Below are 25,265 nucleotides of genomic sequence, written 5' to 3'. Positions count from 1 at the left end.
AGGGGTGCTAATGTCACACAAGTGGGTGGGCTCGAGGAGCAGTGCTCTGCGCCCCAAGCCCACCCACTTGTGTGACATTAACGAATTAATATTCGCTAATGTCTTCCTGTTTCTCCTCCTGGCCAATCAGGAAGCAGCTCCTGAGACCCCATTGGCCGGGAGTCCGAAGACCCCATTGGATGGGAGGAGAAGACGGAGGGGGGACACGGAAGCCGAGACATAGAGACAGAGGGGGGAGGCCACCGACGATGGATTCAAACATAGGGGAGAGACACTCCCCTCCTCCCTGCTCTGCCTGGCTCCATTCATTCTCCGCCAGCAGCAGGCATTCCCATGTGCTGAGCACCATTTTTCACAGGGTAAGTGAGGCCAGAGACCGGGGAGGGGGGATGGTTGTGGATATGGTGCACGGTGGTGAGCTGGAATGATGAGGGGGGTCCATGGTCAGGTTCGTCTGACGCCCCTCCCTCCCCGATCGATGGAGCACCAGCCCCAACTGGGTTAAACAGTAATTTAATTTACATAAAAACATAAACATCCCACAATGGTTCAATAAAGTTGAGGTAAAGTGGACACAATATTAATCACATCTCCAAAGGGAATTAGCAGACAGACAGAAACAATAGGTGACTCAATTGACAATGGGCATTCACACCTAGGAGGCACACGATGGGGAATTATACAATGAGAGAAAGACACCTTAATAAACAGATTGCACATAGCAGCAGGAGACCTCAGCATCAGGTTGGTTTAAAATGATTATAATCTTCTGCTTAGAGCAGGGGTCTTCAAACTAGGGCCCTCCAGTTGTTCAGGAACTACAATTCCCATCATGCCTAGTCATGTCTGTGAATGTCAGAGCTTTACAATGCCTCATGGGATGTGTAGTTCCGCAACAGCTGGAGGGCCGTAGTTTGAGGATCCCTGGCTTAGAGTCTGTGAGTATAGGCAGGGGTTGAAGAAGTCATTGCAGGTTTGGGCACAGAGGCCCCTAATCTCTATCAAGGTCCTAGGCCCCCAGAGTCTGTATGTTTTGGGGAGACATGGACCCGAATCCGAAACAAAACCACTCCAAAGATCCCCCAGGCACACACCTCCCAAAGAATAGAGCCCCCAAAAAGCCAGGGCCCATAGTCAGTACAGTAGGCAAGAGGCTACCCTGCAGTCCCCTCCAAACTCCAAAAGCCCCTGTCCTGGTTGGGTCTGTCACAAAGGCCATACGTACTCTGTTCTCTTTATAAAAATCAGTGACTGTTACGCAGCTGAAAGGTAGTTGGGCCTTGCTGCATGCAAGACATTTTTCACTATTGTATGTTTTTGTTACATCCAGAACAGAATGGAAAATGTATACCTGCCATAGATAAAATCGACCCTTTATGCACGCTTGGCAGATAATCATTTCAGGTTTCTTTCCAAAGCTGAATAAATGGTTCAGTGTTTTTAGAACTCAAGTATCAAAACCAACAAGGAAGTTCTTTCTCTTTTTCTGTAATAGTCAACACAATGAACAAGCCAAGATTTGCATAGATTAGAGAGCTCCAATGTAGAAGTTGCCCATTACACCATTGGTGACGTACCCCACTTCCCTCCAGCAGACAGTTAATGTTTACTCCTCGGTAATATGCAGACCTGACAACCAGAATTTCAGAAACAACCTCTAGATGTAACCATAGCTGTCTGAAAGTCAGGTCAGGCCCTTGTGTGTCTTGTTCTGTGCACCCTAGAGAAGAACGGCGGACAAAAAGTGTGGATCGGGTCTTTAATACCCGGAGACCTCCAGGCTATGGACCACCATATGGGCTGCATCCTCCACTGGATGATCTTCATCTTCATGACCACTTCTGGTAAGTTGACTGAACACAACTGAAGGAAAAATAAAGCTAATGATGTTTTTTTTTGATTATTTGTATATTTATTGTGTGTGAAAATTGCAACAATTATGTAGAAGTAGAAAGCCAAGAGCTGCTGGACATGTATTGTAGAAAGGGTTTATCTTTAGCTCAATGGTGGAAGTGTTTTAGAAGGTTTTTGAAATATCTCCAAAGCTTCTTTTGACTAGAAATCCCATAGGCTAAGGGACTGACAACCTCCATACCTCACTTTGTAATGATGATGTTATCATTTTTAAGCATTCTATTAGAAAAAAAAATATGGATATATCAGATACCTGATATCAGAGGACGTTCCTGTCACCAAAAGCTTTTATTTAGGTGATTGGAGAGGAGCTATCAATAAATATATAAAAATCACAATAAATTCATCAACAATATCCAGTATATAAAAAAACAACCAATATATATATATATATATATATATATATATATATATATATATATATATATATATATATAGAGAGAGAGAGAGAGAGAGAGAGAGAGAGAGAGAGAGAGAGAGAGAGACTATATTACCAAAAGTATTGGGACACAAAGTGAATTGGGAAGGTGTAGGCATGGCGTTACTTCTCATTTGATTTAATTATGAATAAATATTAAAAAAAAAAATTTATAAAAATTTAAAGACCATCCCGTGAGTGAAACTTATTGATCAGAAGGTGGTGAAGTAAAACCATTGATGTGTTACACCCCCCTGAAGTGTGTAAACCAGAGAATTATTATCCTGCACAAATAAGATATAAAAGTGTCACACTCTCTGCCTGTTGATCACAGAGAATTTTACAAAAACAAGTGCTAAACTTCAAATAGGGGTACCTGCTAAGGTGTTACACCTTCTGGTGTAATACAAGCGCCTGGTGTGTTACACCCTCTGGGATGTGTAAACCAAAACCTATTCTGTGTAGTGGGCTGACATTTACAGAGGGCAGGGTTCTCTGATCCCCTGTGTGTACAAAGTGATCAATGTGATTGACCCTCTGTGTCAAAACCGGAGGCAAATATGCAAATGTATATTCACAAAGGATCAAGAGGAATAAAATAAAAATAAAAAAAAAGGAAGAAATGAATACATGAAAAATAGAAAAATGTAGTGATAAATAAAATAATAATAATGAATAATTACTAATTATTAATTAATGAATAATGAATAAAGTACTCAGAAAACAGTGTCCAGTGCTTCATCAAAAATGAGTGCTGGTTATCTTTTCAAGTGACAGTGGTGCAAGGTGGTATTATCCGTGTTGGTAATGTGATTGCACTCACCAGATAACTTCCCCCCCCCCAACCCCTAAGGGTGTTATGCCTTCACAGTATGAGCCACTGTGCAGCTCTCTGGAGTCCTGCTGGGCAATCTGAGAAACGTTTTGCTGGCTTTCCACCGAGATGTCACATAAAGGAAAGAGGAATGCCCATAGTGTAATATTGCTTAAGAGAGGCTTTATTTTGTAAAAAATTGGAAGATATACTCACATTTGATACAGTTTTAAACATGCAGTAATTAAAACCGGAGCCGGCACTTTTTATATTGGTGATATGTTTTCTAATTCCGACACATAATTTCCTAGTGGTTTTCCCCCTATATTTGTTGTGGCATGGGCATTCTATAACATACGTGACGTAAGTACTATTGCAGGTTATAACCTCATTTATTTTCTATTCTTTTGCATTAACTGTTGATGTGAAACTTGTTTTTTTCTTGTTGGTTTTCTTGCTGACTTTACATAGTAGACATTTTCCACATTTGAAAAACCCTTTGAGGTTGTTGGATATTTTAATTGGCTTCGGTGGGTCTAGGGCGTTGTGTACAAGTCTGTTTCTTAAAGATGGTGCTTTTCTATAGATGAAAGTAGGCCTAGTTGGTGATATAGACTTCAGCACCTTGTCAGACTGTAAAATAGGCCAGTGCTTTTGTATTACCATTTCCAGGGCCTTATGTTGTCTATTGAAATCGGTAAGGAAGGCCATATCAGTATGTTTATTCATCTTCTTCTTTGTCAGTGGGAGGCCATCGATCATCTTATTCCTATCCATCTTTTTAACTTTTTCTTTCAAGGCTAGTAGTTCTGTTTCTTTGTATCCCTTTTCTTTGAATCTTTTGATTATTATGCTTGATTATTGTTCAAAATCTTTTTTGTCACTACAGTTTCTGCCAAAGGGCGGAGCCAACTCAATATTGAACCCTACGGACTAAGACTGGGATGTCATTAAGGTTCATGTGCGTGTAAAGGCAGGCGCCTTTTATTACTTTTGGCACTATAGCCTATCTAATGGCAAAATTCTTCATTGAATGAAGTTACAGTACCTGACCGTGAGAATGTGTTTCCAGCATGATCCCATCACTCTGGTTCTCGGCGACAGGATACTGTACATCTCGCGCTGGCTCGCGCATTGGGAAAGAAAAACTGTGTTTTTTTCCTTTCCCGATGAGCAACAAGCATTGCTGACAGGTGTCTGGTATGAATCATAAGGGGGAACGCCGCACCAAATTTTAAATAAAAAACCGGCATGGGTTCCCCTCCAGGGGCATACCAGGCCCTTAGGTCTGGTATGGATTTTAAGGGGAACCCCCTACACCTACACCGAAAGAATGGCGTGGGGGTCCCACCAAAATCCATACCAGACCCTTATCTGAGAACGCAGCCCGGCAGGTCAGGAAAGGGGGTGGGGACGAGCGAGTGCCCCCCCCTCCTGAACCATACCAGGCTGCATGCCCTCAACATGGGGGGTGGGCGCTTTGGGGCAGGGGGCCGCAGGTTGATGAGGACAAGGGCTTCTTCCCGACAACCCTGGCCGTTGGTTGTTGTGGTCTGCGGGCGAAGGGCTTATCGGAATCCGGGAGCCCCCTTTAATAAGGGGGCCCCCAGATCCCAGCCCCCCCACCCTATGTGAGTGAGTATGGGGTACATCGTACTCCTACCCATTCACCTGGGGGAAAAATTGTCAATAAAAAACACACTATACAGGTTTTAAAGTAATTTATTAGGCAGCTCTGGGAGTCTTCTTCCGACTTCTCCGCTCTCTCCGGCCTCTTCTCCCGGTGTCCAGTTCTTCTCCCGCTCTCCGGCCTCTTCTCCCGGTGTCTGGTTCTTCTCCCGCTTTCCGGCCTCCTCTCCCGGTGTCTGGTTCTTCTCCCGCTTTCCGGCCTCTTCTCCTGCTCTCCGGTTCTTCTGCCAGGCTCCTTCACTATCTTCTGCTCTTTTGACGCTCTTTTGCTAGCGGTGACCCGGTCTTCTCCATAGTCTTGTTCCCTCTTCTCTTCTTCCGATGTTGACACAACGCTCTCTCCCACTGTAATGCTGTGTCCGAGGTGCGCAACGACTTATAAAGGCGATGGTGATGTCACCCGGTGACCCCGCCCCTTATGACGTCACAGTCCCATCATGCCCTGGGACTGTGACGTCATAAGGGGGCGTAGGGGGTTCCCCTTAAAATCCATACCAGACCTAAGGGCCTGGTATGCCCCTGGAGGGGAACCCATGCCGGTTTTTTATTTAAAATTTGGTGCGGCGTTCCCGCTCATGATTCATACCAGACACCTGTCAGCAATGCTTGTCGCTCATTGGGAAAGGAAAAAACACAGTTTTCCTTTCCCGATGAGCGAGCCAGCTCGGCGCTGGCTCCCGCGACGGAGCTCACAGGTGTCAAATCTCGCCGATAACAGCGGCGAGATTGACATAATATAGTGGTCACCTACTGTTGGCTCCCTGTCAGGATTTTTGTTGCTGTCCGTGTCCCCGCTGGGGAGATTCACCCTCTCTATTTGTCCCGGTGACCATTGCCGCTGGAAAAAGAAGAGAGGGAAAATCCATATATTTGAGCCCTCATTGACAAGAATAGGAATATGTTTTCTGTGACAACTGTCTATTTAGAGGAAATTTCACATCAGTTAGAAAACTCTTTCTTCCCACTTCCTACTGTGTCTACAGGACAGGAAGCTAAAAGGAAATCTCCATACCGTACATAGACAACCTCACATAGCAGGAACTGAAGGAAGGAACAAAAGGTAGATTTTTCAGGTTATTTCTAGATGTTCCTTATAACATAGATAGCAAATCTTCATTTTTTTTTTGTTTAGATTCAGGTCAGCTTTAAAGGAGAAGTATGGGGGAAAGCTCATTTGGCTGTACTTCTCCTGTGGATGTCGGGAATGCAATCTGTTCTGCACTCCTGTGACCCGTTTTCAGCAGACAGCGGACTAAAGCCCTCTGTTGGCTGCAAAGCTAGTCCAGGCTCAGGAAAGATTGCGACCATACGGTCGGGGATCTGCCCACATTCCTGGTCCTGCCACCCAGCTCAGCCTCCCACCGAGCCGCTGAGATCCTGAGGCCGGCCACTCCTGCCCCTGCACAGCCCAGCGCTCTAGTGAGTGTAGGGGGGAGGAAGAGCAGAGAGCCAGCGACTGACAGTCACCCACTCTCTGCTCACGGAGCTGTGAGAACCGAGAGATCCGCAGTGTTTGATCACTCGGTTCTCAGTGTTAGCGCCAACAGGAGGCCAATGGTGCATCCAGCTAGGCAAGTATGATTCTAAGAAAAAATAAATAATCCCCATACTTCTCTTTTAAAGCCATTTTCCATTTGTGAACACTTTAATATTCTATTATGAAAAAATTATATGGTGCCAAATTAACTAGGCGTGGCTCTATTGTTTTGACAGCATCTGAGCTAGATAGACAGCCTATGCTCAATAAAATGTTGCCAAAGATAAAGATATATATATAAAGATATATATATATATATATATATATATATATATATATATATATATATATATATATATATATGATGCACATGTAAGATTAAGTGACTGACCATCTTTTGGGTCATCTGTTGCAGGTGTTGACCCGGTGTTCTCAGATATTGTTTCCCCTGAGCCATCCTCCAATTTAACAACGACCATTTCTAGCATCTCTGCGGAAACCAACAACAGTACTTTATCCCAAATAACTACCACCAGTACCACCAGTGTAACGGTCTCCACAGCTGCCACTACTACCACCAGTTTAAATGACTCTACAACTGACACCAGTACAACCAGTACAACTGTCTCCACAGCTGCGATTACTACCACCAGTTTAAATGACTCTACAACTGACACCAGTACCACCAGTATAACTGTCTCCACAGCTGCCACTACTACCACCAGCTTAAATGACTCTACAACTGACACCATTACAACCAGTGTAACTGAATATACACTTAACACCACTTCCGCTAGTAAAAGAGACTTTGAAGCTGACACCAGTACTACCAGTATAACTGTCTCAGAAACTGCAACAAGTTCTACCAAACCTGAAACAACTTCTGAAGGCCCTACTGAATTCACAACTGAAACAACTTCTAAAGGTCCTACTGAATTCACAACTGAAACAACTTTTGAAGGTCCTACTGAACTCACAACTGAAACAACTTCTGAAGGCCCTACTGAATTCACAACTGAAACAACTTCTAAAGGTCCTACTGAATTCACAACCGAAACAACTTCTGAAGGTCCCACTGAATTCACAACTGAAACCACTTCTGAAGGTCCCACTGAATTCACAACTGAAACCACTTCTGAAGGTCCCACTGAATTCACAACTGAAACAACTTCTAAAGGTCCTACTGAATTCACAACTGAAACAACTTCTGAAGGCCCTACTGAACTCACAACTGAAACAACTTCCGAAGGTCCCACTGAATTCACAACTGAAACCACTTCTGAAGGCCCTACTGAATTTACAACTGAAACAACAGCTGAGATTTATTCCACATTTCCTATTATTTCTGACCTGACAACACCTGAATCATCCACCATTATAACAGAAACTTTAAGGGCATCGGAAACTGAAACACCTACAATATTTGATGAATCTACTGAAGGCCCTACTGAATTCACAGCTGAAACAACTTCTGAAGGCCCCACTGAACTTACAACTGAAACAACTTCTAAAGGCCCTACTGAATTCACAACTGAAATAACTTCTGTAGGCCCTACTGAATTCACAACTGAAACAACTTCTGAAGGCCCTACTGAATTCACAACTGAAACAACTTCTGAGGGCCCTACTGAATTCACAACTGAAAGAACTTCTGAAGGTCCCACTGAATTCACAACTGAAACAACTTCTGAAGGTCCTACTGAATTCACAACTGAAAGAACTTCTGAAGGTCCCACTGAATTCACAACTGAAACAACTTCTGAAGGCCCTACTGAATTCACAACTGAAACAACTTCTGAAGGCCCTACTGAACTTACAACTGAAATAACTTCTGAAGGTCCCACTGAATTCACAACTGAAACAACTTCTGAAGGTCCCACTGAATTCACAACTGAAACAACTTCTGAAGGTCCTTCTGAATTCACAACCGAAATAACTTCTGAAGGTCCCACTGAATTCACAACTGAAACTAATTCTGAAGGCCCTACTGAATTCACAACTGAAACAACTTCTGAAGGCCCTACTGAACTTACAACTGAAATAACTTCTGAAGGTCCCACTGAATTCACAACTGAAACAACTTCTGATGGTCCCACTGAATTCACAACTGAAACAACTTCTGAAGGTCCTTCTGAATTCACAACTGAAATAACTTCTGAAGGTCCCACTGAATTCGCAACTGAAACAACTTCTGAAGGCCCTACTGAATTCACAACTGAAACAACTTCTGAAGGCCCTACTGAACTTACAACTGAAATAACATCTGAAGGTCCCACTGAATTCACAACTGAAACAACTTCTGAAGGTCCTTCTGAATTCACAACTGAAATAACTTCTGAAGGTCCCACTGAATTCACAACTGAAACAACTTCTGAAAGTCCTACTGAATTCACAACTAAAACCATTTCTGAAGGCCCTACTGAATTCACAACTGAAATAACTTCCGAAGGTCCCACTGAATTCACAACTGAAACAGCTTCTGAAGGTCCCACTGAATTCACAGCTGAAACAACTTCTGAAGGCCCCACTGAACTTACAACTGAAACAACTTCTGTAGGCCCTAGTGGATTCACAACTGAAACAACATCTGAGATTTATTCCACATTTCCTATTATTTCTGACCTGACACCTGAATCATCCACCATTATAACAGAAACTTCAAGGGCATTGGAAACTGAAACACCTACAATATTTGTTGAATCTACTCTTATATCTACAGATGAACCCATAACCATCACATCCCCCTCTACAACGGGGTACCTGGACACTAGTACTTTAGAACCTGACACAATGTATACCTCTGAAAATACACCGTCTGAAAGTTTTTCAACAGCTGAACCTTATTTTAGTCCTACTTCTGAAATCCCAATATCTACCCCTGATGAAGCTACATCTGGACCACCAACTTATACAGAATACACAACAGAACCTATGGACACAACTTCCTCAAATGAACCACATAACATTACAGAAACCACTGCCTTTTCTACAGCAACCCTCCCTACAATTTACACCTCTACAACAGAGACACACTCATCTACTACTCTTCCCGAAACTAAGTCCTCCATCACCACCACAGTACCTGAAACAATCAACATTTCTACTAACACTCCACCCACTACACCTCGTCCTTTTACCATTCTAACTACTGAGACTGCATCTATTACTACAGCAAAACTAATAACCATTTATACAACGTCAAACACTACTAGTGTTACAACAAGTCCCACAACCATTCTTACAACTTCAACCTCAATCACCACCTTCCGACCAGCAACTATTACTAAAACAAATGCAACCTCTCCAGGAACAAACTCTACATCTACCACAGCTGGTAAATCTACAGCAGGTGAGTCAGTCAACTGTTGTATCACTTCTTAGACTAAAGTCCTTTAAATTCAACAATGTGTAAGTAAATTAAGTAAAAAAGTAAGCAAGTTTTGGAAAAAAATGTGGAAGGGTCCGAACCTCTGTTAGGTATTGCTTTCTGTGTCCCCTCTGGGGAGGTTATTCCTCTCTATTGATCCTAGTGACTATTGCTTCCAGCTCAGAAAGTGATGGAAAATTCAAAACATAGGAACAGGAGGCAAGGGGAACTGACCAATGGAGAGACCTTTGGCACATGTCTTAGTGACGATATAACCTTACTTTGGAGAGATTTTGTCTGGTGTGAGTGTCTTTCTTGAGGTCCTTCCACAGCATCTCTATGGGGTTAAGGTCTGGGCTATGATTGGGCCACTCCAAAAGACCAGTCTGTGGTGGATTTACATTGATGTTTAGGGTCATTGTTCTGCTGCATCATCCAACTTCTTCTAAGCTTTAGCAGGCAGACAGCCACCTTGATATTGGGGTTGATTTACTAAAACTGGGGACGTGCAAAATCTGGTGCAGCTGTGCGTGGTAGCCAATCAGCTTCTAACTTCAGCTTGTTTAGTTAAGCTTTGACAAGAAACTGGGAGCGGATTGGTTTCTATGCAGAGCTGTTCTAGATTTTGCACTATTCAGTTTTGGTAAATCAACCCCATTATCCGGTAGGATTTTTTGGTAAACTTGGGAATTTATTTTCTCCTTGATGGTGGCAAGTGGTCCAGGTCCTGAGGCAGCGAAGAAAGTCCAAATCATGATGTTCGCTCCATCAGACTTCACAGTTGGGAAGATGTTTTCATGTTGGGAAACTGTGCCCTTTTTTCGCCATACACAGTGTTCAAAGACTTACATAGGGTAGACTCATAAACAGGGATGGTTGCCAGTTCCAGTGATGTCTTCAAGCCTTTAGCTGTTACTTGTGGGTTCTTCTTTACCTCACTGAGGATTCTGTGTTGTGCCTTGGGAGTCATCTTGGCTGGGTGCCTAAGTCTAGGAAGAGTAGCCACAGTACTAAACTGTCTCCATTTATAGACAATTTTTCTAACTGTCGACTGATTGATGCCTAAACATTTTGAGTTTTCTTTGTGTCCCTTTCCATCCTTAGGACGATCAACTACTCTTGATTGTATGTCTTTAAATGGCTAAATTTTGTGAGGCATGGTTCATAGCTGATGCTTCTTATGAACAGCAATCTTAAAATGTTTGAGTGTCTTTTTTAATCAAAGTAACCAACCACTCCTCCAAACTCATTTCATTAATTGCACTCCAGGTGTGCAAACTTCTGACTCATTGAAGTAATTAGTCGATGGGTCCACTTATGTTTCCTCCAGCACTGAGAATGTTTAATGGTTGTGTTCACTGAAGACATGAGAAATTAGAATTGTTTGTGTGTTATCAGCCTAAAGTGTTTGTAAACCCTTCCGTATACCCAATGAAGTAACTGGCCTCAGGTGATACACAGAGATGAAACAAATCTCACAAGTTGTACCTGTTTATCTACAGCCGTCTTTTTTCCTACATCTATTCAAAGTGCAGAATTTACACAGCATCTCTCAGCTCTGAAAAGCAGGGGGCAGTGATCTGAAGTTACATCATTGAAGAGAACTGAGGCTGTCAATATGCTGGAGGTCCCTCCCCTGTCACCATTTTTCTCTTGGTGTCAGGAAAACTCATCAGAAGTGAGATAGCAGAGGAAGTAGGTAGCAGACAGAAATAACACTTCTGTGAGGTCGGGCACTGATGTTGAAAGAGAAGGCTTGCAGTCTCCACTCTAATACATCTCAAAGGTGTTCTATCGGGTTGAGGTCAGGACTCTGTGCCCAAATTCGCTCATCCATGTCTTTATGGATCTTGCTTTGTGCACTAGTCCAAACCATTTGGTGGAGGGGGGATAATGGTGTGGGGTTGTTTTTCAGGGGTTGGGCTTGGACCCTTAGTTCCAGTGAAGGGAACTCTTAAGACGTCAGCATACCAAAACATTTTGGACAATTTTTATGCTCCCAACTTGGAGGGAACGTTTTGGGGATGGCCCCTTCCTGTTCCAACATGACTACACAAAGCAGGGTCCATAAAGACATGGATGAGTGAGTTTGGGGTGGAGGAACTTGTCTGCCCTGCAGAGTCCTGACCTTAACCCGATAGAATACCTTTGGGATGAATTAGAGCGGAGACTGCGAGCCAAGCCTTCTCGTCCAACATCAGTGCCTGACCTCACAAATGCACTTCTGGAAGAATGGTTGAACATTCCCATAGACACCCTCCTAAACCTAGTGGACAGCCTTCCCATTGGAATAGTGCCCCATTGGTACGGTCAGTGATGGTGTTCCATCATTGGTGTCATTTGGATGAGCAGTGCCCTAAGGGTTGGATTAAGGCAAGCAAAGAGCCACATCCGGCCCCCAGGCCACAGTTTGTAGACCACTGCTCTATATAAATAAACCGTTAGAAGTTCTCTTACCAAAAGACAGAATATTGGTATCTCCTATTATTTATTTATAGATTGCCACTATTGATCTTTCTCCATAATACAGTCTGTGGTTACATTGCATTATCCATGAGCATTTTCTCCACATTGTTCTTTGCAGGAAAGTATGTCTTTAAAGTGAGTTTAAAGGGTTCTACATCTGCTGATTCTTCAATGACACCCCTTTTACAGAAGGTAATATATCTCAGAAAGCAACCTTTGCATGTAACGTGATAATCTAATACAGCCTTTCTCTACATTTTTACTCTTGAGGAACTCTTCAAATAAATTTCAGGTCTTGGGGTACCCCTACAAAAACCAACTCACTGGGGGACAGTCGGAGAAATACCCCTTACATTGGTGGTCAGTGGGAAGAATGTTCCTTACATTGGTGGTCAGTGGGAAGAATGTCCCTTACATTGGTGGTCAGTGGGAAGAAGGTGGCTTACATTGGTGGCCAGTGGGAAGAATGTTCCTTACATTGGTGGTCAGTGGGAAGAATGTTCCTTACATTGGTGGTCAGTGGGAAGAATGTTCCTTACATTGGTGATCAGTGGGAAGAATGTTCCTTACATTGGTGATCAGTGGGAAGAATGTTCTTTACATTGTTGATCAGTATGAAGAATGTTCCTTACATTGGTGGTCAGTGGAAAGAATGTCCCTTACATTGGTGATCAGTGGGAAGAATGTTCCTTACATTGGTGATTAGTGTGAAGAATGTTCCTTACATTGGTGGTCAGTGGGAAGAATGTTCCTTACATTGGTGATTAGTGGGAAGAATGTTCCTTACATTGGTGGCCAGTGGGAAGAATGTTCCTTACATTGGTGGCCAGTGGGAAGAATGTTCCTTACATTGGTGATTAGTGTGAAGAATGTTCCTTACATTGGTGGCCAGTGTGAGGAAAGCTCCTTACATTGGTGGTCAATGGGATGAATGCCCCTCACATTGGTGGCCAGTAAAAAGAAGGCCACTTACATTGTTAACCAGTGGGAAGAATGTTTCTTACATTAGTGATCAGTGGGAAGAATTCTCCTTACATTGGTGGCCAGTGAGAAGAATGCCCCTTACATTGGTGGCCAGGGGGAAGAATGCTCCTTACATTGGTGATCAGTGGGAAGAATGTTTCTTACATTGGTGGCCAATGGGAAGAATGCTCCTTACATTGGTGGTCAGTGGGATGAATGCTCCTTACATTGGTGATCGGTGGGATGAATGCTCCTTACATTGGTGATCAGTGGGAAGAATGTTCCTTACATTGGTGGTCAGTGGGATGAATGCCCCTTACATTGGTGGCCAGTGGGAAGAATGTTCCTTACATTGGTGGCCAGTGGGAAGAATGTTCCTTACATTGGTGGCCAGTGGGAAGAATGTTCCTTACATTGGTGATTAGTGTGAAGAATGTTCCTTACATTGGTGGCCAGTGTGAGGAAAGCTCCTTACATTGGTGGTCAATGGGATGAATGCCCCTCACATTGGTGGCCAGTAAAAAGAAGGCCACTTACATTGTTAACCAGTGGGAAGAATGTTTCTTACATTAGTGATCAGTGGGAAGAATTCTCCTTACATTGGTGGCCAGTGAGAAGAATGCCCCTTACATTGGTGGCCAGGGGGAAGAATGCTCCTTACATTGGTGATCAGTGGGAAGAATGTTTCTTACATTGGTGGCCAATGGGAAGAATGCTCCTTACATTGGTGGTCAGTGGGATGAATGCTCCTTACATTGGTGATCGGTGGGATGAATGCCCCTTACAATGGTGGCCAGTAAGAAGAATGCTCCTTACATTGGTGGCGAGTGGGAAAAATGTTTCTTACATTGGTGGCCAGTGAGAAGAATGCTCTTTACATTGGAGACCAGTGGGAAGATAACTCCCTACATTGGTGGCCAGTGGGAAGAAGGCTCCTTACATTGGTGGCCAGTGGGAAGAATGCTCCTTACATTGGTGATCAGTGGGAAGAATGTCCTTTACATTGGTGATCAGTGGGAAGAATATCCCTTACATTGGTGATCAGTGAGAAGAATGTTCCTTACATTGGTGGTCAGTGGGAAGAATGTTCCTTACATTGGTGGTCAGTGGGAAGAATGCTCCTTACATTGGTGGCCAGTGGGAAGAATGTTCCTTACATTGGTGATCAGTGAGAAGAATGTTCCTTACATTGGTGGCCAGTGGGAAGAATGTCCCTTACATTGGTGGTCAATAGGAAGAATGCTCCTTACATTGGTGATCAGTGGGAAGAATGTCCTTTACATTGGTGGCCAGTGGGAAGAATGCTACTTACATTGGTGGCCAGTGGGAAGAATGCTCCTTACATTGGTGATCAGTGAGAAGAATGTTCCTTACATTGGTGATCAGTGGGAAGAATGTTCCTTACATTGGTGATCAGTGAGAAGAATGTCCCTTACATTGGTGATCAGCGGGAAGAATGTTCCTTACATTTGTGGTCAGTGGGAAGAATGCTCCTTACATTGGTGATCAGTGGGAAGAATGTTCCTTACATTGGTGATCAGTGGGAAGAATGTTCCTTACATTGGTGATCAGTGGGAAGAATGTTCTTTACATTGGTGATCAGTATGAAGAATGTTCCTTACATTGGTGGTCAGTGGAAAGAATGTCCCTTACATTGGTGATCAGTGGGAAGAATGTTCCTTACATTGGTGATTAGTGTGAAGAATGTTCCTTACATTGGTGGTCAGTGGGAAGAATGTTCCTTACATTGGTGATTAGTGGGAAGAATGTTCCTTACATTGGTGGCCAGTGGGAAGAATGTTCCTTACATTGGTGGCCAGTGGGAAGAATGTTCCTTACATTGGTGATTAGTGTGAAGAATGTTCCTTACATTGGTGGCCAGTGTGAGGAAAGCTCCTTACATTGGTGGTCAATGGGATGAATGCCCCTCACATTGGTGGCCAGTAAAAAGAAGGCCACTTACATTGTTAACCAGTGGGAAGAATGTTTCTTACATTAGTGATCAGTGGGAAGAATTCTCCTTACATTGGTGGCCAGTGAGAAGAATGCCCCTTACATTGGTGGCCAGGGGGAAGAATGCTCCTTACATTGGTGATCAGTGGGAAGAATGTTTCTTACATTGGTGGCCAATGGGAAGAATGCTCCTTACATTGGTGGTCAGTGGGATGAATGCTCCTTACATTGGTGATCGGTGGGATGAATGCTCCTTACATTGGTGATCAGTGGGAAGAATGTTCCTTACATTGGTGGTCAGTGGGATGAATGCCCCTTACATTGGTGGCCAGTGGGAAGAATGTTCCTTACATTGGTGGCCAGTGGGAAGAATGTTCCTTAGATTGGTGGCCAGTGGGAAGAATATTCCTTACATTGGTGATTAGTGTGAAGAATGTTCCTTACATTGGTGGCCAGTGTGAGGAAAGCTCCTTACATTGGTGGTCAATGGGATGAATGCCCCTCACATTGGTGGCCAGTAAAAAGAAGGCCACTTACATTGTTAACCAGTGGGAAGAATGTTTCTTACATTAGTGATCAGTGGGAAGAATTCTCCTTACATTGGTGGCCAGTGAGAAGAATGCCCCTTACATTGGTGGCCAGGGGGAAGAATGCTCCTTACATTGGTGATCAGTGGGAAGAATGTTTCTTACATTGGTGGCCAATGGGAAGAATGCTCCTTACATTGGTGGTCAGTGGGATGAATGCTCCTTACATTGGTGATCGGTGGGATGAATGCCCCTTACAATGGTGGCCAGTAAGAAGAATGCTCCTTACATTGGTGGCGAGTGGGAAAAATGTTTCTTACATTGGTGGCCAGTGAGAAGAATGCTCTTTACATTGGAGACCAGTGGGAAGATAACTCCCTACATTGGTGGCCAGTGGGAAGAATGCTCCTTACATTGGTGGCCAGTGGGAAGAATGCTCCTTACATTGGTGGCCAGTGGGAAGAATGCTCCTTACATTGGTGATCAGTGGGAAGAATGTCCTTTACATTGGTGATCAGTGGGAAGAATATCCCTTACATTGGTGATCAGTGAGAAGAATGTTCCTTACATTGGTGGTCAGTGGGAAGAATGTTCCTTACATTGGTGGTCAGTGGGAAGAATGCTCCTTACATTGGTGGCCAGTGGGAAGAATGTTCCTTACATTGGTGATCAGTGAGAAGAATGTTCCTTACATTGGTGGCCAGTGGGAAGAATGTCCCTTACATTGGTGGTCAATAGGAAGAATGCTCCTTACATTGGTGATCAGTGGGAAGAATGTCCTTTACATTGGTGGCCAGTGGGAAGAATGCTACTTACATTGGTGGCCAGTGGGAAGAATGCTCCTTACAATGGTGATCAGTGAGAAGAATGTTCCTTACATTGGTGATCAGTGGGAAGAATGTTCCTTACATTGGCGATCAGTGAGAAGAATGTCCCTTACATTGGTGATCAGTGGGAAGAATGTTCCTTACATTGGTGGTTAGTGGGAAGAATGCTCCTTACATTGGTGATCAGTGGGAAGAATGTTCCTTACATTGGTGATCAGTGGGAAGAATGTTCCTTACATTGGTGATCAGTGGGAAGAATGTTCTTTACATTGGTGATCAGTATGAAGAATGTTCCTTACATTGGTGGTCAGTGGAAAGAATGTCCCTTACATTGGTGATCAGTGGGAGGAATGTTCCTTACATTGGTGATTAGTGTGAAGAATGTTCCTTACATTGGTGGTCAGTGGGAAGAATGTTCCTTACATTGGTGATTAGTGGGAAGAATGTTCCTTACATTGGTGGCCAGTGGGAAGAATGTTCCTTACATTGGTGGCCAGTGGGAAGAATGTTCCTTACATTGGTGATTAGTGTGAAGAATGTTCCTTACATTGGTGGCCAGTGTGAGGAAAGCTCCTTACATTGGTGGTCAATGGGATGAATGCCCCTCACATTGGTGGCCAGTAAAAAGAAGGCCACTTACATTGTTAACCAGTGGGAAGAATGTTTCTTACATTAGTGATCAGTGGGAAGAATTCTCCTTACATTGGTGGCCAGTGAGAAGAATGCCCCTTACATTGGTGGCCAGGGGGAAGAATGCTCCTTACATTGGTGATCAGTGGGAAGAATGTTTCTTACATTGGTGGCCAATGGGAAGAATGCTCCTTACATTGGTGGTCAGTGGGATGAATGCTCCTTACATTGGTGATCGGTGGGATGAATGCTCCTTACATTGGTGATCAGTGGGAAGAATGTTCCTTACATTGGTGGTCAGTGGGATGAATGCCCCTTACATTGGTGGCCAGTGGTAAGAATGTTCCTTATATTGGTGGCCAGTGAGTAGAATGCCCCTTACAATGGTGGCCAGTAAGAAGAATGCTCCTTACATTGGTGGCGAGTGGGAAAAATGTTTCTTACATTGGTGGCCAGTGGGAAGAATGCTCCTTACATTGGTGATCAGTGGGAAGAATGTCCTTTACATTGGTGATCAGTGGGAAGAATATCCCTTACATTGGTGATCAGTGAGAAGAATGCTCCTTACATTTTGTGGCCAGTGGGAAGAATGTTCCTTACATTGGTGATCAGTGAGAAGAATGTTCCTTACATTGGTGGCCAGTGGGAAGAATGTCCCTTACGTTGGTGGTCAATAGGAAGAATGCTCCTTACATTGGTGATCAGTGGGAAGAATGTCCTTTACATTGGTGGCCAGTGGGAAGAATGCTACTTACATTGGTGGCCAGTGGGAAGAATGTTCCTTACATTGGTGATCAGTGGGAAGAATGTTCCTTACATTGGTGATCAGTGAGAAGAATGTCCCTTACATTGGTGATCAGTGGGAAGAATGTTCCTTACATTGGTGGTCAGTGGGAAGAATGCTCCTTACATTGGTGGCCAGTGGGAAGAATGTTCCTTACATTGGTGATCAGTGAGAAGAATGTTCCTTACATTGGTGGCCAGTGGGAAGAATGTCCCTTACATTGGTGGTCAATAGCAAGAATGCTCCTTACATTGGTGATCAGTGGGAAGAATGTCCTTTACATTGGTGGCCAGTGGGAAGAATGCTACTTACATTGGTGGCCAGTGGGAAGAATGCTCCTTACATTGGTGATCAGTGAGAAGAATGTTCCTTACATTGGTGATCAGTGGGAAGAATGTTCCTTACATTGGTGATCAGTGAGAAGAATGTCCCTTACATTGGTGATCAGTGGGAAGAATGTTCCTTACATTGGTGGTCAGTGGGAAGAATGCTCCTTACATTGGTGATCAGTGGGAAGAATGTTCCTTACATTGGTGATCAGTGAGAAGAATGTTCCTTACATTGGTGGTCAGTGGGAAGAATGCTCCTTACATTGGTGGTCAGTGGTCAGAATATATCTGGCTATTAACATTTATAGATAATAACAGCAGAGATTTTTGATCCAGGAAATATCCGTTTGCTGACTGATCGGGAGGGAATGTTTTTGTCCATGCTGGAGCATGTTTTATAAGGTTTTTTCCCTTCCTCCATATCAGCTGTGGGTATACGGTTCTGAATATGGAGGTTTTCTGTTTATTTATTTTTCCATTGATTGAACTAGATCGATTTGTGTCTTTTTTTCAACCAGACTATGTAACTATGTTTTGTACTATTTTTAATGGGATTAGTAGTTGTGGTCCTTTTTTACCATTGTTTTATCTTACTTTTATATAACAGGAAGCCACCAGCTTCATTCCTATCTCTGTTTTTTTTTTTTCCCCCACAGATATGCGCCCTTCTAAGCCCTAAATTTGACGTCACAGGTATCCGTGTATCAAAAGCAGGAAACAGCACCATCACACTTATATGCACTTGAATATGTCAAGAGCGCCATCACTTTTTGGACACAAAACCTGCTGTCGCCATCAAAGCAGTGCAGACGAGGAGGATGTTTTTAGTCTTTTTTTTTTCTAAAAACAGAACTATGGAGATTTTACATGGCCTGTGTCCGTTGTCTGACCACCACACTGGAAAAAAAGCTTACCAGGATCATATCACATTATGGAAAACATTCATAGAATCCACAACTCCGTCTGCATATCTTTGGATATCTATGTAGCTTCTCTGTACAGCTTATTCCTACATGTAGTCTGCCATCTTAGAGGAACCAAAATGCAGAGGAATTCTTCCATTTACTGGAAGGTTTTCCAGTTGGTGGGGTCACCTCGCCTTCAAGCAGTTGCAGGACCACTAATGATTAGCTCTGTGGAAGCCCCAAGAACTCTGAAATTTTGCTCTTTTTAACTTCCATGGTGGGCTATGGAGTTCCAAGATACAAGTAACTGCACATACCGAGGACATATCTAAGAGGTCCTTTCTGAGAACTAGACAATGAGACAGGACTCGGCCATAAATCGACCACTCTAGGAAGTAGAACATGTTTTCCTGTTTTTAATTTTAATTTATTAATTATTTAAAAAAGATTCAAAAATGTATTAAAAAATGGTAAGATGCTGGAAGCACTTTGTGTAAATGTATAATTCTATGGACTGTCGCTGTCACATTCATAGGCAATAGTACAGAGGAAATAGTTCAAACACGGAATATAAAAAAGTATACTGAAAGAAACAAAGAGGGAGAATATAGTCTGAATTGGCGAGGTTTGCCTTCCTTGTATCTCCAGCCCAGGCCCCACTGAAGGTGGTGCCAGGGAACAGGAGGAACACAAGCACCAGGAGATGTTGATTGCAGAACTTGTGGCTGGAGACGTAGCCTTGGTGGATCAGGCAGGGCATCGGGTCAGGAACAAAGGAGGTGAAGGGTAGATCAGTTGAGGTTAAAGGGGTACTCCATCGGGATTGCAGGTTCTGGATGCGTGACTTGCCGGAGCTCCCAGCAGGCTTGAGGCAGGAACACACTGTGACAACAGTAGCTGAAGGACAGCCAGAGCAGGCACTCAGAGGTGACGTACAGCCAAAACAAGAGATGGAAGCATAGTCAGAAGGATAGCCAGGGTCAGCAAAGAGAGCAGGCAGTGAGAATCAGACAGGAACGTGGTCAGGAGAATCTGAAGTCGGGAACCATGGAGCAGAAGCATAAGCAGAATCCAAGGTTGGGTCAATAACAAGCCAGGTCAGCAACGGATAGCATACAGGATACAAGCAGGGCACAAGGGAACAGCTTAAGATCAGTTAGCAATGAGCATGAGTCTGAGCATCCTTTAAATAGGCCATCTAGTGCATTGTGGACGTGCCTCCAAGTGTGCGCGCATGCATGCACGTGGATACCATCCATTGGGCAACACCATGCGCATGCCACGCCTGTGCACCCGACGTGTCACAGTAGCATCCTGACAACACTCCTAGACTGTTCTTGAGCTGGAGTAGAGAGAAAGAAAATGCTGTGTGCCTGGCTGTGCTTGCATTACAATTAGGGGGAGGAATATACTTGCTATTAGTGGTTCCTAAGGGGGTACAGTACAATTGTTTGATAGCTGGCAAGGAATTAAACCCAGTGACTTTTGGGGTGAGATCTCCGCACTGCACAAATGATGTACCTATTATGAGGTGTTCTTACCTTACTTTCTAGATTTTTATTTACTTTATCTTATGAAAAATGCAACGAGAGGAGAGAGAACACACAAAGGGGGAGGGGAAACCTAAAAGTCCCAGGTGGACAGATATGGCAGGATATCGCACTGTTAGAGAACCTAAGAGGTGTAATATAGGTGTAATAATATGCCCAAACCATTGTGACCCCATTTTTGATATGCTTTGATATGCGTTGCCAGTTCCACTATGAAAGAATACTTAGAAAAATGCTTGCACAAGCACTGTAGTATATACAGTATCTCACAAAAGTGAGTACACCCCTCACATTTTTGTAAATATTTTATTATATCATTTCATGTGACAACACTGAAGAAATGACACTTGTCTACAATGTAAAGTAGTGAGTGTACAGCTTGTATAACAGTGTAAATTTACTGTCCCCTCAAAATAACTCAACACACAGCCATTAATGTCTAAACCACTGGCAACAAAAGTCAGTACACCCCTAAGTGAAAATGTCCAAATTGGGCCCAAAGTGTCAATATTTTGTGTGGCCACCATTATTTTCCAGCACCGCCTTAACCCTCTTGGGCATGGAGGTCACCAGAGCTTCACAGGTTGTCACTGGAGTCCTCTTCCCCTCCTCCATGATGACATCACAGAGCTGGTGGATGTTAGAGACCTTGCGCTCCTCCACCTTCCGTTTGAGGATGTCCCACAGATGATCAATAGGGTTTAGGTCTGGAGACATGTGAGAGGGTGAGAGAGGAGTTATTTATTAATGAAAGTATTGAGGTCTTGGGATTGCAGTGGAAAAGTTTATAGGACTTACCACTCCTGGGGGCAGGTAGAGGAGCTCACATCTAGAAACTTAGGGGACACTGTGTCTGCAGTTAAAATCCATTATAGAAGATAAATTACTTTGCTATCGATGTGTCTGATGCAGTTCAGAGACAAGATACGCAGGAAGTAAAATTTAGTTTTAAAAACAGGAAGTAACATTACAGAGCTTTTAGAGGTTTAAATGGACATTGGAAAACAATAATGGCGAAGCGTACCAATCCTGGCACAGTGTCCAAGTTTGCTGTAGCATTGCGGGAAAATTCATTTTCATGTATTTATTGATTATGGAAAATATTTGAACCAAAGGATAGTCAGGCAAGGACTGTCTAGATTGAACAGATGATAGCTGGTTTAATATGAGGAAGTTCATTTTTTTCCAGTCTGAAATTTCGAGATATGTGTAAGCCCATGTATTAATATATATATATATAAAAAAAGGGGGGGAACTTGCCATTCAGCATAATATTGTTACTTGTTTTAAATGATTAGCCAGATACAGACCAAGTGTTTTAACACATATAACATTGCCATCTTTGTTCTGATAATTCAATAATAAAGGTTGGAACAGAAAGGTAAGAGTTAAGAGGTTAACCCGAACATAGCTTAAATGTAAGAAGTATTGTATAGCAGAGCTTTGGAATGTGTATGGACGCACACAAGTCGTTTTACTGGTAGCATTTTTTTGAAGCTCGTGAACTACTGGTTATTAGGTAAGGTAAAATTGTTGTTAATAGAGAGAAATGCTTAGATTTATGAGTATGTGAATTTTTGTCTTGTCTTGGAATTCCAATTTATAGTATTATGCTGCGTACACACGATCGGACTTTTCGACCGGACTGGTCCGACGGTCTATCCGACGGTCTTTCAGCCGACGTCCGATGGACTTTCCGAACAAACGGACTTGCCTACACACGATCACACCAAAGTCCGACGGATTCGTACATGATGACGTACACCAGACTAAAATAAGGAAGTTGATAGCCAGTAGCCAATAGCTGCCCTAGCGTCGGTTTTCGTCCGTCGGACTAGCATACAGACGAGCGGACATTTCGATAGGAACTGGGTCCGGTGGAGTTCCGAAGTAAAGATTTGAAACATGTACCAAATCTAAATTCTGTCAGATTTTCGACCGAAAAAGTCTGCTGCAGGACCGATGAAGCCCACACACGGTCGAATTGTTCGTCGGACCAGTCCGGTCGAAAAGTCCGCTCGTGTATATGCCGCATACGTTGTTTTTCTTCTGAATGCAAATGGATTGCTAGATAATTGATATATGTCCTATGATCCTGCCAAGACGGAGAGCGTTGCTAAAGTGGGCAGGTGAGAGGGACAGAGTAGGGTACTCACCTGTGTGTGGTGCTTTACGAGGACTGAATTGCGGATTTGGACAAGAACAAGTTACTATTTGAGTGATTCCTCCTGTGCAAAGTATTGTTTAGCATAATACACGGAGGTACATGTCTGCTTGCATGGATCTTCTATGTTGCTTCAGGTGAAAAAGGGGATTAAGCCGCCAACCATTCCTTCGCCACCGCTCTTGCACAAAGCATACTGATATATATGCATTACAAATTCAGCGAGTCCGAGAGACTTGCTGAGGTGGAGAGTGAATGTTAAAGAAGGATTTAATTCAGGAAAGTTATCTATAAAAATGTATGTTTATTGTTAAAATGTTGCAACTATTGTCAGTCTATTAATGAAATGTGTTGGACACATATTAGGCCCAATGCATAGTTAATTGGGAACAGTAAAAGGGGAATGTGACACGTCACTGATAAACTACATGTATGCGCTGGTACCAAATGTTTTTTTTTTTTGAGAAATCTGATCAGATACAAATTTTTAAAAGTAGCATTTCGATTTATGTATGGGGTATTTTCATTATTTCAGTTATTTTGACTTTAAGGACTGTTTTAATTGTAATTGCCTATCCTTACATTATTGAAGTTAAAAGGTGTTTTTTTTTTTCAATATCAGCAAAATGTGCTATATTTGTGCAAATGGTTTTAATTGTGTTTGGGCTATATTAACAAGGATTGGGGATTTTAAAATGTATGATTTTATCTTTTTTTGTTAAATGCAAGTTTAAGAATATTATAATTAAGAACTATATATCTATGCTATGGAAAGAATAAGGAAGTTTTGTATTCCAGGCTCTATGCCAGAGGAATTGTGGTTAGTAGAGAAAAAGAGAAGTAACTGTGTTGTGTAATCCTCTGCACTAGGGAAATTATATACTTCGGGTGAGATAAGGATTTAAAAATATGGAAAAAGGTGTTCAAAGGTGTTCATATTGTGTTTTCTTGTTTTGGGAGTAAAGGTTATTAGGCCCATGTTCCGGATAATGTATATTTCCCTAAAGGTTTGGGGTTAAATTAGAATTGATAATGGGATTTTGATAAAAAAGGGTGAAACTATAAATGTTTGAAGAGTTACTGAAATTAAGTCACCAGGCCCAAAATAAATTGCTCCATGTATTGAGTCCATGACATACTAAAATATTGAGGGGAAAGTTTATTTGAATAACGGTCAGAGTGACTATTCTGGATATATTTACCTTTTTAATTTCCAGAGTGTCAATAGTGAGGTGTTATACATATACAGTGCCAGTATTCACCCCCCTTGGCATTTTTCGTGTTTTTGTTGCCTCACAACCTGGAATCAACATGGATTGTTTGAGGATTTGCATCATTTCATTTACAGAACACGCCCACAACTCTGAAGATTTTTTTTTTTATTGTGAAGCAAACAACAAATAGGACAAAATAACAGAAAAAGTCAACTTGCAAAACTATTCACCCCCCTAAAGTCAATACTTTGTAGAGCCACCTTTTGCGGCTATCACAGCTCCAAGTGGCTTTGGATAAGTCTCTATGAGCTTGCCACATCTTACCACGGGGATTTTTGCCCAGTCCTCCTTGCAAAACTGCTTCAGCTTCTTCAAGTTGGATGGTTTGCGCTTGTTAACAATCTTTAAGTCTGACCACAGATTTTCTATTGGGTTGAGGTCTGGGCTTTGACTAGGCCATTCCAACACATTTACATGTTTCCCCTTAAACCACTCAAGTGTTCCTTTAGCAGTGTGTTTGGGGTCATTGTCCTGCTGGAAGGTGAACCTCCGTCCTAGCCTCAAATCACACACAGAGCGCTACAGGTTTTGCTTAAGAATATCCCTGTATTTAGCACCATCCATCTTTCCCTCAACTCTGACCAGTTTCCCAGTACCGACTGCTGAAAAACATCCCCACAGCATGACGCTGCCACCACCATGTTTCACAGTGGGGATGGTGTTCTTTGGGTGATGTGAATAGTTGGGTTTGTGCCAGACATATCGTTTTCTTTGATGGCCAAAAAAGTTCAATCTAAGTCTCATCAGACCAGAGCCCCTTCCTCTATACATTTTGGGAGTCTCCCACATGCCTTTTCACAAACTCAAAACGTGCCGTTTTGTTTTTTCCTGAAAGTAATGACTTTCTTCTGGCCACTCTGCCATAAAGCCCAACTCTATGGAGTGTACGGCTTATTGTTGTCCTATGTACAGATACTCCAGTCTCTGCTGTGGAACTCTGCAGCTCCTCCAGGGTTACCTTAGGTCTCTGTGCTCCTCTCTGATTAATGCCCTCCTTGCCCGGTCCTTGAGTTTTGGTGTGCGGCCGTCTCTTGGCAGGTTTGCTGTTGGGCCATGTTCTTTCCATTTGGTTATGATAGATTTGATGGGGCTCCTAGGGATCATCAAAGATTTGGATATTTTTTTTATAACCTAACTCTGACTTGTACTTCTCAACAACATTGTCCCTTCCTTGTTTGGAGAGTTCCTTGGTCTTCATGGCAGTGTTTGGTTGG

General features: G+C 42.9%; 1 protein-coding gene across 1 annotated transcript; it reads left to right on the top strand.

Annotated features, from left to right (window-relative positions):
* The first annotated feature begins 1,571 nt into the window (after positions 1-1,571).
* Positions 1,572-23,896, top strand: LOC141144044 (uncharacterized). Its single transcript, XM_073629385.1, has 4 exons — positions 1,572-1,844; positions 6,728-9,661; positions 12,264-12,337; positions 18,815-23,896. Exons 1-4 carry the CDS (start codon positions 1,784-1,786, stop codon positions 18,902-18,904), a joined length of 3,159 nt encoding a protein of 1,052 aa, XP_073485486.1. The 5' UTR covers positions 1,572-1,783; the 3' UTR covers positions 18,905-23,896.
* Positions 23,897-25,265: the final 1,369 nt, after the last annotated feature.

This window comes from Aquarana catesbeiana, linkage group LG05, assembly GCF_042186555.1.
Source record: "Aquarana catesbeiana isolate 2022-GZ linkage group LG05, ASM4218655v1, whole genome shotgun sequence".
NCBI lineage: Eukaryota > Metazoa > Chordata > Amphibia > Anura > Ranidae > Aquarana > Aquarana catesbeiana.
The sequence above is the reverse complement of the archived record's forward strand: the minus strand, read 5'-3'. Positions and strand labels throughout refer to the sequence as shown.

What these genes read in the sequence shown, in the direction of transcription:
- LOC141144044 (XM_073629385.1), top strand. Translation starts at nt 1,784, where the DNA reads ATGGACCACCATATGGGCTGCATCCTCCACTGGATGATCTTCATCTTC. An exon ending in CATCTTCATGACCACTTCTG is followed by an intron (nt 1,845 to 6,727) that starts GTAAGTTGACTG and finishes CATCTGTTGCAG; the next exon opens with GTGTTGACCCGGTGTTCTCA. An exon ending in TGACACCCCTTTTACAGAAG is followed by an intron (nt 12,338 to 18,814) that starts GTAATATATCTC and finishes TTTCCCCCACAG; the next exon opens with ATATGCGCCCTTCTAAGCCC.